Here is a 16,330-nt window from a genome sequence, read left to right as displayed (position 1 = left end):
GCATATACTATTTGCCTTGTAGAAGAAGGTTTAACTAAGTTATTCTAAACTCATACTCATGTAAATTTAGATTACACTGTTGATGAATTCATTGGGACAGGGCTGTATTCATAAATGTGGTATGTTTTGTGCAAACACAACACATTGAGTATTACTGTAATGTTAGTGTAAAAATTAGATTTTACATACCTAACTGAATTCCAAAAATTTTACAAGTCACCACTGCATTAACAGACTTCCTATTGGGTCCCTCTTGTTTCACCACGCGTAGCCCCCCACCACATATTACTAACAGGCATGGTGTGTTAACAGTTCCTTCTGCCTTCAAACTTTGAGAGAAGATAGGAGGAGGGGAGGACACAAGGCAAAGTCTTATCTCCTTCCTCCTCTTCACGTATTTCTTGAGCAGGCAAGTCTACTCCTGTTACCTTGGCTTCCTTACTTCTAACCCTTTGTAATCTGGCTTTTGTCCTCCACTGAGACTGCTGTCATTAAGGTCCCTAGTGACTTCTTCTTAGTGAAGTCTAAGGGCCTCCTCTCTATTTGTCATCCCAGCACTGCCAGCTTCAAGTGCTCAGAAACGCTAATTCATACACTCCAGAAATTAATAGGTTGACAAAAAATAACAAAATTTTAAAATAGATTGTTTTATTTGCATTCTGGTTTTCAAGCAACCATGAAGTCTAGAAACTCTTTTAAATGAAAGCTGAGATTCTCTAGTAATCACATGGCTCTATGAGCTGCGGCTTTAAGAAAAACACCAAATATTATTTTATTGCCAGTCTCACAATAAGCGTTACAAACTATCACCTTCACCATCATCAACCACACCATTCCTCCTTAACTTCCACCTCCCTTGGGTTTCACAGCTTTATGTTTGGCTAGCTCTCCTCCTCATGGTCCTTCAGTATTTCCATCTTCTCTCCATTTCTAGTCTCCAGTGTACCACAGATTTTTGTCCTGCCCACCCATCCTCTCTTAGCCCCATGTCTACAACTTAAACTCAAGTCACCTAACCATCTTCGAAGAGCTTCAATTAGAATAGTTATTTCTGCACCCAACCTCTCCCTGTCCAGTTAGAACCCTGAGGCCTCTCACATAGCTCTTCTTGGAACTAGAAGACTTCTAGTAAGTTGTAAAAGGAAAATTATGCCAATCCAAAAGCTATGCTGTTAGTCTTAGTATATTTATCTAGGCATTTTATAACTTATTTGTTTCAGACAAATTTGCATGGAACTGAAATAAGGTTCACTTATGCAATTCCTATAAGCTTTTTTTTATTATTAATTTTAAGAGATGGTTCACACTTGCCATCCTCCTGTCCTTTGAGTGGTAGCTGAATTTTACTTTTTTGTTTGTTTGTTAGGAGCACTTGGATGTGCACACTCTCTGGTATGGATGATTTATTTAACCCAGTGGTTCCCAAACTTGTTCCGCCGCTTGTGCGGGGAAAGCCCCTGGCGGGCCAGGCTGGTTTGTTTACCTGCCACATCCGCAGGTTCGGCCGATTGCGGCTCCCAGTGGCCGCGGTTCTCTGCTCCAGGCCAATGGGAACTGCTGGAAGCGGCGGCCAGTATGTCCCTTGGCCTGCGCCGCTTCCAGCAACTCCCATTGGCCTGGAGGAGCGAACCGCGGCCACTGGGAGCCGCAATCGGCCGAACCTGCGGATGCGGCAAGTAAACAAACCGGCCTGGCCCGCCAGGGGCTTTCCCCGCACAAGCGGCGGAACAAGTTTGGGCACCACTAATTTAACCTATTCCATTTGCTAAGTACTTTCTCTCAAGACTTCAGTCTCAGAAAATGTCCCAAAAGTAAGCATGTTCTTAACGTGTTTTATTGTGAAAGCCAACATTAAAAAAGAAAAAAAAAAATTAGCTTGTCTACTTTAATTATTCCCCAGCAATCCAGTAGACCAGAGATTCTCAGCACATAACCTATTACAAAATTCTGAATAAACCAGTCTGAATGTCCTCTGCACGCCAAAGACATTGAGCTGGCTGGCTAATTTTAAAAATTGATCTGCATTAATAACTGTCCTGATGTCAGATTTTGATTCCACAATTTTCCATTATTTTAATGCAGTGAGCTGTGATCACCCACTTCAAATAGATTCTATTCCAGGGGGAATTCTGCACCATAAAATTAAAAATTCTGCACACTCTCTCAAAATTCTGCAAAATTCTGTGTATTTTATTTGTCGAAACAATATAATCACACTAGTTTCAATTATTTTAGTAATTTATTTCAAAATACCTGTCACCACATATGTCTGTAACAATACAGACAATGCAAAAGATTCAGAAAATGTTTTTTTGACCAATAGATTCCTTACTAGGCAATACATACAAAACTCTGAACTACATTTAAACTACAACACAGAACCGTATTTCCTGCCCCCCTCAGAAGCAAAGGCTTGGAGAAGTCAGGGGTAAATGGAGGGGCTGAAGGAGAGGGAAGGAGCCTGGGAGTAAATCTGGAGGATTGTTGGGTATGGGTGGGAGAAATATGGAACAGGTTTTTTTTGGTGGGCAGGGAGGAATTGTTAGGGAGCCTCTCCCATGCAGACTTTAGCTGACCCCAGTTTCTCCCATTCAGACAGGCACATCTGCTCCTGTCCCCATGTATACCTCCACTGCCACTCAGACATCACTCTCCTCAACGCCATGTGGCCCTGTACCTCCTCCCCCATCCCCACGTGCCCCCACTCAGCCATCCCTCTTCCGACCATGTGGCTCTGCACTCCCTTCCCCCGTGGTCCCGTGCTTCCACTCCCATTCAGCCCCTGCCCCAGTCTGTCCTCTCCCAATAGCCCTTATGAACCCCAGACTGTGATGCCCCCCTGGGAGCCCAATGTGCTCCACACTGTCATGTTGTCCCCATATCCCGTCTCCCGACCAGGCCACACCGGCAGGGCATTGCAAGGTAGAAGTTATTTTCTGCGGGGGAAAAAAAATATGTGCAGCACATGAATTACATGCACACGCATTGATGCAGAGTTCCTCCAGGAGTAAGATTTAGGGCTAGTCCATCAGCCACTTCAGCTCTGAGCTCAGCCTACAAGCTTTATTTGGGAACACTCATGCTGGATAAGTGATGGAAAGATTCCATAGCTTCTCTGAATAGCTTTTGATTTTGCCTTCTGTGGATTCCTGTTAAGATAAAAGCACATTACCACTGCATTAGTAGTGTCATTGGCTGTGATTTGCCAAGTCCACTGAAACCTCTTAATTGCTTTTGCAAGAAGCTTCCTTGCAGAATCTCCTTGAGTAAATTGATGCTATGTTTTAATGAGGTGTACTCCTCACATTCAGTGCAAACATCCACAAGTGGGAATCAAATGAGGAGAGACAATCCGCCTGGGAGTTCCTAATGTCATTGGAAAGCTGAGGGAACTATCCTTTTTCAGCCAGCCAGCCAAACATGAGGTTGATGGTGACTGTGAAAGAATTTCTGAGTTTTTACAACAAAAGTTAGGACTCTTCGATGTTGCTACTTTCTATACAAGTTTTTAAAAGTATGCTGAACATGCAATGACAAGAATGTCTGGATGAAACAACATCTTAGATTCTATGGGTAAATTTAAATGATTACAGCATTTAAATCTATCAAAAGATCAAACCATATTCCCTTCCACTTTAATAGTGGAAATTTAATTAATGACACATTTGATCTTGAAGTCATCTCCTTTTTGCTAATCCTCTTTTTAAAAAAACCAACACAACAAAAAACCCTGAGACCATCTTCATTCTCCAGACTTTCATTGTGCGTTATGTATAAGTTGGCCAACCTTATGTGCCCTAAAAATAGGAAGCGGTGTATGTAAAAATCAGTTTCCCCTGCAAGCGACAATGTTCTTTCAAGCATCTGAATTTCTAAAATTATTGGATTTCTGGTAGCTCTATTTTGCAGATGACCTTTAGATAATAGGACTTCCACACGACAGAAAGTATTTGCTTCTGAATGTTCGTAAGTTTAACTTTGATAGTAAAATTGATAATAGGAACTACTAATCAAAGTAATGTCTAAAATTCACTCTCAGAGATCATCACTGCAGAAGTCCTAACATTCATCTTGTGACCAGCATTTTCATGGTAATAAACTTGTCAATAAAGACTATCAAACAAAATAAGGATCTGGGTTGTGAAGGAGAAAGTTCTTATTCAAGCATCAATAACTGTAGTAAGCAGGGATTTAATTTCAGTTACTATCTTGAATGGCTCAGGTTTGGGGATCTCCCTCACATCCTTAGCCACGAAGACAGACAAAGAATTTGTTTAATTTCTCCACAATGGCCTTATCTACCTTGAGTGCTCCTTTACCATCTCTAACCAATTTATTTGAGCATAAGCTTTCGTGAGCTACAACTCACTTCACTGGATGCATCCGATGAAGTGAGCTGTAGCTCACGAAAGCTTATGCTCAAATAAATTGGTTAGTCTCTAAGGTGCCACAAATACTCCTTTTCTTTTTGTGAATGCAGACTAACACGGCTGTTACTCTGAAATTTACTATCTCTATCATCCAGTGGCCCCACTGCTTACCTAGGAAGCTTCCTGCTTCTGACGTAATTAATTTTTTTTTGCTGTTACTCTTTGAGTCTTTGGGTAGCCTAGTATTTTTTGACCTTCCTAATTATATTTTTAACATTTCACTTGCCAGAGTTCCTGCTCCTTTTAATTTTCCTCAGTAGGATTTAACTTACACTTTTTAAAGGATGCCTTTTTGCCTCTGCTTCTTTTACTTTGTTGTTTAGCCACAGTAGCATGGTTTTGGTCCTCTTTTTTTAATATGGGGTATACACTTAAATTGAGCCCTTATTATTGGGTCTTTAAAAAGTTTCCATGCAGCTTGCAGGTATTTCATTTTTGGCACTATACCTTTTAATTTTTGTTTAAACTACCTCATTTTTGTGTAGTTCCCCTTTCTGAAATTAAATGATATCGTGGTAGGCTGCTTTGGAGTTCCTCCCTCCTCTTCAGGGATGTTAAATTTTATTGTGTTATGGTCACTATTACCAAGCGGTTCAGCTATAGTCAACTCTTGGACCATATCCTTTGCTCTACTTAGGACTAAATCAAGAATTGCCTCGCCTCTTGTGGGTTCCAGGACTAACTGCTCCAGGAAATAGTCATTTAACGTTTTAAGAATAGGTTTCCCTCGAAAGGGGATGAAATTTGAAGACCCACAACAAGGATTTCCTAAAGAGAGGCATTAGTTGACTAATGCTTGAAAAAGCTGTGATTAAATAAAACAGACGTTCACAAACTGCGGGGTGTTCTCTCCTCTCCCCACCCAAATCAGGAGGTACAATGAGGTTTTTGGGGGGCGTGGAGTAAGCAGCACTGAGAAGAGGTGCTTCCAAGTCAGCTGCAGCTTTCAGGCCATCTGTGACCTTCCCTGGCAACGCCCTTTTAGGACGATGCTGCCATCATTGGACTGGAAATTTTGCAGAGCTCAAGTAGGGGACTTCGCTCAAGCTCAGGTCAGCTTAATGCAGGCAGGCTGATGCACCTGTTCATTGCAAGGGCACCAGATATGGTGGGAGAAGAAGGGGGTCAGAAAGCGCAGCATGGAGGAGATAGAAGCTCTCAGAAGCTGCACATGGTCTTGCTGGGCTTGGCAGCAGGTTAGAGGCAATGGTGGCTGGGCACCTGCTCCTGATAGGGATGTGCAGAGAGGACGGGGGAGAGCGAACCAGGGATGTCCCTTCCTCCTCACGTCCTGCATGCTCCCTGCCTCCCCCAAGAATCCTACATTCTGCTCTACCCAGCGTTGCCTACGTAGAAAGTGTCCCCGGGGAGGGGACGGGACATGAATAAAACATGCATCTCCAAGGGGGAGGGGACGTACAGCAAAAAAAAGATTGAGAATCTCTGAAACGAAGTGTTCACTATTCTCTGTCATGATGTGAGCAATGTATGTTGTTGTTCTTGTCCTTTTAAGATCATCAAGTTACTATGTAACAAACAAGTCTTGTTGATGAAGAAACAGTGCAGTTCCGTATTTTTAGAACTTTATTTTCATTATCACTGCTATGATATGAGTTTTTGGATTTTTTCCTAAGTATCTTACTTTCCTTTCTAATTTAGACGGCCTTGCAATGGTCTCTACAAACACAAAATGAATAGAGATAAATTCCCTTAAAACAATAGCCATGTGTGAATCGGTATTAACTATCCTATGGAATTGAAGTCAGGTAAGAACGCAAACATTTTTAGCTGCATAAAAAGTTTCTCTCTGTAACACATCAAGGCTGACTGGTCTCCAACCATAAGGGCTGGTCTCCAACTATAGGGCTGTCAACTCATTGCAGTTAACTCATGAGATTAACTTTAAAAAATTAATTGCAATTAATCGCAGTTTTAATCACATTGTTAAACAATAGAATACTAATTAAAATATATTAAATATTTTTGGATGTTCTACATTTTCAAATATATAGATTTCAATTACAACACAAAACAAAACAATGCAAAACTTTAGAGCCTACAAGTCCACTCAGTCCCACTTCTTGTTCAGCCAATTGTTAAGACAAATAAGTTTGTTTACATTTATGGGAGATAATGCTGCCCACTTCTTCTTTACAGTGTCACCAAAAAGTGAGAACAGGCGTTCGCATAGGACTTTTGTAGCCAGCATTGCAAGGCATTTACGTGCCAGATATACTAAACATTTGTATACCCCTTTGTGCTTTGGCCACTATTCCAGAGGACATGCTTCCAAGCTGATGATGCTCGTTAACAAAAAATAATGCATTAATTAAAATTGTGACTGTACATCTCCAACTCTATTTTACCAGTATTCCGCCATACATTTCATGTTATAGTAGTCTCAGATGATGACTCAGCACATACGCATTTTAAGAACGCTTTCGCGGCAGATTTGACAAAACGCAAAGAAGGTACCAATGTGAGATTTCTAAAGATAGCTACAGCACTCAACCCAAGGTTTAAGAATCTGAAGTGCCTTCCAAAATCTGAGAGTGACGAGGTGTGGAGCATGCTTTCTAAAGTCTTCAAAGAGCAACACTCCAAAGCGGAAACTACAGAACCTGAACCACCAAAAAAGAAAAATCAACCTTCTGTTGGTGGCATCTGACTCAGAGGATGAAAGTGAAAATGTGTGGGTCTGAACTGCTTTGGATTCTAATCGAACAGAACCCATCATCAGCATGGACACATGTCCTCTGGAATGGTGGTTGAAGCGTAAAGTATGAATCTTTAGGACATCTGGCATGTAAATAACTTGTGACTCTGGCTACAACAGTGCCGTGAGAACCCCTGTTCTCACTTTAGTGACCTTGTGAACGAGAAGCAGGTAGCATTATCTCCTGCATATATAAACAAACTTATTTGTCTGAGTGATTGGCTGAACAAGAAATAAGACTGGTTGGACTTGTAGGCTCTAAAGTTTTACATTGTTTTGTTTTTGAGTAAACTTATTTTTTTGTACGTAATTCTCAACTTGTAAGTTTAACCTTCATAAAGATTGCTCTACAGTACTTGTATTAGATGAATTGAAAAACACTATTTCTTATGCTTTTACAGTGCAAATATTTGTAATCAAAAATATAAAGTGAGCATTGTACACTTTGCATTCTGCGTTATAATTAAAATCAATATATTTGAAAATGTAGATAACATCCAAAAATATTTCAATAAATGGTATTCTATTAATTTTTTTTAAGCGCATGATCATGATTAATTTTTTAATTGCTTGAGAGCCTTAATTAGAACTAAATTCAATAGGAGTTGATTCACTTGTGTAGACAACCAGATTAAGACATTGTGTTTCAGTAGCAAGAATAAGTGAAGAAATTGCTACTAAAGAACAAAACAAAAGATTTCAGAGAAGAGGTAAGCAGGGCACGCTAGAAAAGGGAGCAAAAGAAGAAAATGAGATGTTTTTGAGCAAGCACTACACAAAAAACACCAACCAAATTGTCCTGAAATAACTTGCATAAGAAAAAGGTCAGAAAACAGTTTCTGCCTGATTGTCCAGTCTCGGGGTTGGGTTATCCCCACTCTGCCGAACTGTTCATCCTCCCGCAACCTATCAGTCTCAAAAGATTCATAGAGACCCTGTGCCTCTGTACTACTTCAAGAGCTGTGCTTCCTCCTGGAGAGCTGCTAATGTCTCCTCTTCATCCTTTGTAATTAGTGAGCCTAAATAAACTGAATACTGATCAGTTCGAATAAATTATGCTGTGAATCCCCTATGGGAAGAGGGTGTGATGATGTAGCAAAGGGGATCCATTCCCTGTTTCCTTCCTCATGCATACAGCCAGATCCTTGCAGATGTGGTTCTGTGGAATCAGGTGGAAGATACAATAGATCCAGTATTCTTCCCTTCCACTGACATAAACAGAGGGGAGCCTCTGGCTTTTAGCTGGCAGGTTTCTTGAACAAAACTACTACCTTGTGTGTACACACACACAGAGTAAAAACTGAGGACACTGTCTTCCTCTCCCCATTTCTTTCTTTCATATCAGCCTTGCCTTGCAAATTTCAGACATGTTCAACTCTGCACATTCCCATCCCACCAGCTGTGGGATGGGGGAAAAAAGTTTCTATTTCCTCTATCCTTCCATACACATCTTTAATAGGGAGCCTCTCTCTCCATATGGCACAAGTTTCATTATTCATTTAGAGTCTGCAAAGATTGTAAAAGTGTAACTAAACATAGTATTTCAAGTTCATAATGCATTTGTATTATGTTGCTGACTCTAAATATGGCCTGTTTTCTCCTTATATATTTTGTTTATCAATGACTGAATAAAGCAGTGAGCTCATATTTGTATAAGAGATTCAGGGTTTTCTGGGTTATAGAATTTACATTTAAATTCTAGTCTCAACTGAAAACATTACGTTTTAGATTTTTGCAATCCTAGCATATAAATATAGATTCCATAACACCAGAGATCATTAACATTCACAGGGGTCTTTTTAGGGATGGTAAAACACAAACATGAAAAACTAACATTCCACGCAGAGGACAAAATTTATTTAATACAGAACTATGGTGGACTTGTCTACATGATGCATTAGCATGTGACACGCTGGTGCATCCTAACTATCTAAGTGGAGCCTAACTGGTGCACTCTAAAAGTTCCCTAGAGCGAGCTGATGTAGTCCTGTTTCAAACAGTACTACATCAATGCACACTAGGAAACTTTTAGTGCATGCCAGCTGATGCACAATAAAATACCATTTAGACAAGCCCTGTCAGTGCTTCCCAAATGAAGAATTTACCAATCAGTTCACACTGAAGTAGGATATATCTACAGTAACTATTCTCAGCATCATTCCAACACACAAATCTAGGCTATTAGAATAGAGCAATACAGTTCAAAGTGAGCTAAGGCCTACTCATGATTGCACTATAACACAAAACCTTAACTCCAAACTTCTCTATGGGAAAATAGAGACACACACACACACACTTCACCCACACTATCAGAGGCTCGTTCACCTGCACATCTACCAATGTGATATATGCCATCATGTGCCAGCAATCCCCCTCTGCCATGTACATTGGTCAAACTGGACAGTCTCTACGTAAAAGAATAAACGGACACAAATCAGATGTCAAGAATTATAACATTCATAAACCAGTTGGAGAACACTTCAATCTCTCTGGTCATGCGATTACAGACATGAAAGTTGCGATATTACAACAGAAAAACTTCAGAAACAGACTCCAATGAGAGACTGCTGAATTGGAATTAATTTGCAAATTGGATGCAATTAACTTAGGCTTGAATAGAGCCTGGGAGTGGTTGAGTCATTATAAAAAGTAACCTATTTCCCCTTGTTTATTCCTTCCCCCTCCCTCCCACGGTTCCTCAGATGTTCTTGTTAAACCCTGGATTTGTGCTGGAAATGGCCCACCTTGATTATCATACACATTGTAAGGAAAGTGATCACTTTAGATAAGCTATTACCAGCAGGAGAGTGGGGTGGGGGGAAAGAAAACATTTTGTAGTGATAAACACCCATTTTTTCATGGTCTGTGTGTATAAAAACATCCTCACTGTATTTTCCCACTTTATGCATCCGATGAAGTGAGCTGTAGCTCACGAAAGCTTATGCTCAAATAAATTGGTTTGTCTCTAAAGTGCCACAAGTACTCCTTTTCTTTTTTTAAAGTTTTGTTGTTTATCTTTTGGGGCCCAATCCTGCTGCCACTGACTTCAATAGGAGTTTTCTACTATTATTTCAACAACAGCAGGATCAGGCACTATGTGAGGGAGTACGCTGCCCTCTACTGGCTAACTGCAGAATATGAAAACACCTTTATGTGCCAATAGCTACCAGAACTCTTCTTTTAACTCTTGTGGTAGAGCCTCAGTTTTTGATAGTTAAAGGATCAGGGTTCTAGTTCTGACAGTGTGTTTTAGTATGGAGAGAAGACAATCTCTCCCTAGTTAAAGGTTGCAGTCTGTCCAATTCTCAACCCACATTGTTATTTTGGCTTAAGAATGGCTTATTTTGGTTTAGCTAAAACTAATTTCTAACTGACAAACAAAACTGAAATAAGAATATCCAATATAGCCTTTTTCACCAGTTTAAAACACTGAACAACTTAAACCAGTGCAACTTTCTTGGGTAGATGAGACTCAGTCTAGATAAGAGTAACATGAGGCTGGCTGGCTGGGATGACGCAACTGGCAGAAACATTTGATTCAGGCCGTCCATTTGCTTTTTTGGCCGGGATTTGCAACAGGGGGTTCCAGTTAAGAGTCCTGGCTGCTACCAGCTCAGGTGGCTGCTACTGCCAAGTAGGGATATAAATATTGTTAAAAAACTTAACCGTTTAAATGATTAAAATTATATCGTTTAACTAGGTAACCAATTAAAGGGAGAGGGGCCAGGGTTAACAGTAAGACTAATACCAGTTAACCATTTAATATTTTACACCCCTACTGCTAAGTCAGGTTTTTTACATCTGTGGATGATTATAAGGTTGCACCCATTTCTTTCAGATGTGGACCTTGCAATCATCATCTAGCACCTGTCACTTCAAGATTAGATGACTGCAACACATTTTAAAGAGGGCAAGTCTTAAAATCCATTCCAAAACTGCAGCTAGTCCAGAATTTAGCAGCCTGCTTGTTAGCAGTATTTCTCTTTATGAGCATATTAACCTCAGGCTTCATGGCCTATTTAAGGGCTCACACAGATTTTGATGTATAAAATCCTACGTGGCCTCAGACCAACCCCTTTAAGAGACTGGCTTTCTCTCGGTAACATACTGTCACAGTTGAGGTCAGCAGACATGCCCAAGTTGGAACCCCCTTAGTGAGAGAAGGTTGACAGATACTTGAGCCTTTGGAATTTGTTTCCTGCATTGCTATATAACTACATATCTGTTAACACTCAGGGTGTGCCACAAGGCCCAACTTTTCTCCCTCAACTATAAGGAGATAGGTAGGGATAGACAGCAGTGCTGTGGGCTTCTGGTGACGATTTGTGGAATGTTTAATTGGTTAGATTTATATTTGATTCAATCTCAGGATAACTGACAGGTTTATTTCTAAAAGGTTGTGATGGGTGACAAGAACACTGGATGGGCATTCTATTTTTATTGCACAGTAAAAAAATCCAAGTAAATAAAGCTCAGAAGCAAAGTACAACTCAACATAAATATGGCAAAATCTGGACCATACTGAACATGTATATCCTGTCATATGTGCACTGAAAAAGCCATTATTAGTTTAGTCAGCACTGCTCACTCCTTTAACAATCCCTCCCACTCACAGCAGAAGTAAATATAGACTGTAGGCTCCCTGGGACAGAGACGATCTTGAGCCTTTATATGTGGAATCACAGTCTAGGAGTCCTTAGGTGCCACTGCAGTATAAATAACTTACATCTATTTAATCTTTCACTTACTGCAATCTTAGCTGTTACTTTTAATGAACAGATTAATTCAATGTGATATTAAATTGATGGCATCATGAACTACAGTATTTTATAGAAACTTTGGCCCCAATTCTGCATACTCTTATTCATATGCTTGAAGTTCAACATGTGTTGCATGTATATACGGTATTGGGACTATTTTTCTTTGCACATTAGCTATTTAGAGCTCTGTTTTGCATAAGCTGTTGTCTAATGTGAACTTTCACCAAAGCCAATGTACTACGGTAAGAAACTGAGTAGACAAATATATAACATTTAATAAGTGGCCTTTAATCCAATGACATAACACTGAAGACAAAGGACAGTACATACTTCAGAGGGCAACACATGCCACAAAAAAATATGCTTTCCAAACCTTTTATGTTGTCTGGATTACACAGAAAGCTATTTTTCTCTTGGTCTAACAGGGAAAAAATTCTCCCTGTCATTTAATTTGTATTATTTAAACAAGATTTTCAAGAGATGTAGATCATATAAAAACTATAGCAAAATACATTTGTATTTTAAAGCACATAGTACACGCTGAAAGAGAGCAACTTCTATTTTCTACCTGCATAAATTCATTTTTTGAGACTGACGTTCTGTGTTCAGAGAGCCCCGTATGAAATAGACCACCACCACACCTGGCAAGTCCCATCACAGATGCTTCCTTCTCACTGTGGGCACTAAAATCCATGGACTCCAGACATCCCCCACACTGCCTAAAGCCCTCTGTTCTCTCACACATCATCAATACAAGTACCCTACATACTGCCCAAAGATTCTGCTACACTTGGCATCATTGTTTTCCCCTCCTCAACCTTGACTCTCCATGGCAGATGAGGCTACCAAAATGACAAGTACAATATAAGAATGTGTCTGTATATATAAAAAGACCTGAAAGAGAGCTCTGTGGAAACTGAAAGTTTCTCTCTTTCACCACCAGAAGCTGGTCCAATAAAAAGTATTACAGTACCTCACCCACCTTGTCTTTCTTTATAAGCTAGAAAACAAAATGACCCACAGTCCAGTTCACCTTGCTGGTAAACACACACACAGTGCCAATCTCAGCATCAATAATCTACAGGTTCCTCTTCTAGAAGCTCTCAACCCTTTCCCCCCACCCTCACCCAGTCAGCAATGCTGTGAAGTTCTGCATCAAAGGTATATAGGAAGACTTTATCCATTAGTGGAAGATACAGGCCCTTAAGCCTTTGGTCCCTTTAACCTTTAGCTAAAGCCCTGGTGGAATACTTAGTGCTGATGTACAAGCTTCCTTTACGCATATCATTAATACTATCCTCACAATCTTCCTTGTGCTCTTATCCTGGACTCTCTGCTCACAATATACAGGTCCACTTAACAGCCAATTTTCTCTGCCTTCTCCCTAATTCAAGGCTAGCCCAATAACACTGTAGACTTCCTCAGAGTAGAGAATCCCTGCTCCGTTTCTCACCAAACACCAGTTCTGCGTCACTAGCACACACATTACAAAAGCTGCTCTCCGAGTTCCCGCACCACCACTGCCCCTCACCCAGTCCCACTTCACAGTGAAGTTATTGGTCCTAGTGGCCCCACAGCGCATCTCCCTTTCTCTGCGTCCCCCATGGCCTCAGTCCGGGCCAGCTCTGCAGAGAGCTCTGGCTCTGGCCCTCGTAGCAGCTTTTGAATCTGACCCCCGACTGCCCCCCAGCTCCTGCCTCCTCACCCGAACCCTCCGCCACTGGGGGCGCTGCACCGACAGGGAACGAGGCTGCAGCACCCCCCAGGCCCCTGCTCCACTTCCCTCGGCGGCCCCTCACCTTTGGCCAGTGCCACTATGGAGTCCCGGTCCTTTCATAGCGTAAAGCGGGCCGCCGCTCCGCGCTCCTCCCGCTCGTTAGCCAGCGCCACGGTGGAGTTCTGTGTGGCCCGTCTCCCCCCACCCGTAGCGCACCGGGACTCCCGAGGCCGCGGCCGTCCGCTCGCCATCCCCTCCCGCTCGCCCCTTACCCTTGGCCAGCGCCACGGTGGAGTTCTCGGTGTCGATGGTATACAGGATCCCTTCATAGCGGATCTCGGCCTTGGAGATGAGGCTGATCTTGCTGCCGATGTAGGGCGTCCCCCCGCTCATGGCGCCGGCTCCCCGGACAGGGACCCCCTTGCCGAGCGCTCCTGAGGCTGGACACGGACGGCTACGCGAACCCCCTCACAGTCCGAGCGGACACTCTACTTCTCTGGGTTTAGGCGCGAGCGCGTGTTGATCGTTCAGCAACCGCTCCCCCCACGCAGACCCCTCAGCACAACCCCTGTCGAAAGCAGTCCAAAGCTACCAACATGGCCGCCGCCTTCATCTTCCCTCAGAGCCGCCCCCCCTCCGTCCCAGGCCGCGAAATGGATGCCGGGAACAGAGCGATCTCGCGATAGCCGCGGCCTCACAGGTGCGGAGGGAGGGATGAGGAGGGAGAAACTGCTGGGGTTGGGAGAAGAGGGGCTGCAGAGAGGAAAGTGGGATAGGGAGGAAGAGGTTTATTGAACACATTGTGCTTATAAAGTGTAGAGTCCGCCATGCATTAGACTGTAAATACACCTTTCTGTGCACATATGGCATGTGTCCTACTGCACATGCTGCATGGCACTTTGAGTGGCCTTCAATGACATCATTTGCAATTTCATTTCACTTACATCACTCCTGAGCGTGTTTGTCTGCCACACTGGAGGCGTGTCACACGTTGTCTTTTAGCCCATGGGGAAAAAAACAAAAAACCAGTGTGTGAAATACTTTGGCTTTGTTGAGAGACAAGCCACCGGCCATGAAATGCCACACACACGTATTTTAATAAGCAATGGTTTAGGCCCTAGGCCTGCAGTCAGTATTCATGCTGGAGTTCTGCCTGGGCACCTGGGTGGGGATGTGTGGTTCTCATTCCAGGATTAGGGCCTTGGTTCTCTCACATATGATGTGTTAACCTGAACAAGTTAAAAGGAAACACCAACCAGTTTGTTCAACAGCATGAACATTTTTAAATACTTTTCCATATTTATAAACTTTGAAATGTATTCGAAAATAAAGTTGACAGTGACAGGAATAACTATTACATAAAATTAGTCCAACATATACATAAATCATATGTGCTTCATTACAAGTCTTTTAGATGTCTGGCTAATTTTATGAAGTGCAGACCTAAGGACCAATCCTGTAAACACTTATACACGTACTTAACTTTATATATGTGAATAAGCACTTTGACATCAACGTGACTGCTTGTGTGACTAAAATTAAGAATGTGCATAAATGTTTGTAGGTTTGGACCCAAATATGCAATTGTATCACATTTTGTACACTAAGATATAGCTTACATGTATTATATTGTCATTAAAAGGTTAAAGTGGATCAGTTAAGTGGAGGCAGAAAATTAAATTAATGTTTTACAGATTACCCACTCACACATATACTTTAAACCTTTAATTAAAACTGGTTCCTTTTTTTTTGTAAAGCTCTAAAAATTCACATAAACAAATTGTGATTTGCAACCCTCTGGATAGACACTTATGGCTTATTTTGGTGTAGTTTAACCCAATTTCTAAGGGGTTGTCTACACACTGTTTTTGTACTGCTTTAACTATATTGGTTTAGATACAGATGTAGTTAGTGGTACAAACCCTTAGTTTGGATGCAGTTATACTGATATAAACATGTTTTTACTAGTGTAGCTTATTCTGCATGTTAAAAAGTTATACCAGTATAAGCAGCTTAATAATGGTATAACAGTATGCACACACTGTGTTGTACTGATTTAAATACATTGATAAGAAATCATGCCACTAAGTGAAATAATTCAGTATAAAAATAAATCAGTCTAAAAACTGCGGTTAAACCAGGCCTAATTGATTTAACTATACTGAAACAAGTCTGGTTTAAACTGAAATAAGAGCATCCACAAGAACCTTTTGCACCAGTTTATTTAAATCAATTTAAAATCACCCCTTTAGTTAAACTAGGGTGAGAGAACGGATGGTGCCTTAGGGCTTGTTTACACTGGCAATTTACAGCACAGCAACTTTCTCGCTCAGGGGGGTGAGGACAAATATTCCCATTCCTATGCTTGGGAAGTAGACTGCCTCACCCAGACAAGAACCCTTTCCAGATTAAAAAATGTCTATATAAAATATTAATTGTCTTATTTTTTCAATGTGAAGAAAAGGCCGATACCTGCCTCCTTCCATCATAAACTATTGCAAAATCCCTTACCTCCTTCCAACACACCCCCCCCATGAGCTTTTTGATAAAGGCCCTGATCCTGCAAACACCTATGAATGTGCGTAAAGTCAGTGGGACTGCTAGGTTGGCAGTTGAACTTTGCCTGGCTTCACAAGATCTATCAGAGTAGGGCAGTTAAAGTATAATTATTATATAATTTAAATTGTTATTTAAAATCTATTGTAGA

The 16,330-nt window shown here is 41.4% G+C and overlaps 1 protein-coding gene across 5 annotated transcripts in view; it reads right to left on the bottom strand.

The window, feature by feature from the left end:
- The window catches only part of LSM14A (LSM14A mRNA processing body assembly factor), a 32,718-nt gene extending 18,488 nt beyond the window's left edge, over window positions 1-14,230 (bottom strand). For 2 of the 5 annotated variants that reach the window (XM_077830667.1, XM_077830664.1), the window contains exon 1: window positions 13,896-14,227. In XM_077830667.1, coding sequence (XP_077686793.1) covers window positions 13,896-14,016 — 121 coding nt within the window. In that variant the 5' untranslated portion in view covers window positions 14,017-14,227. Of the gene's footprint in view, window positions 1-13,895 lie in introns of all 5 variants that reach the window. The other 3 variants (XM_077830666.1, XM_077830665.1, XM_077830662.1) reach the window with 3 other exon arrangements.
- Window positions 14,231-16,330: the final 2,100 nt, after the last annotated feature.

Source organism: Eretmochelys imbricata, chromosome 12, assembly GCF_965152235.1.
Source record: "Eretmochelys imbricata isolate rEreImb1 chromosome 12, rEreImb1.hap1, whole genome shotgun sequence".
Lineage (NCBI taxonomy): Eukaryota > Metazoa > Chordata > Testudines > Cheloniidae > Eretmochelys > Eretmochelys imbricata.
This window is presented reverse-complemented; position numbering and strand designations above follow the sequence as displayed.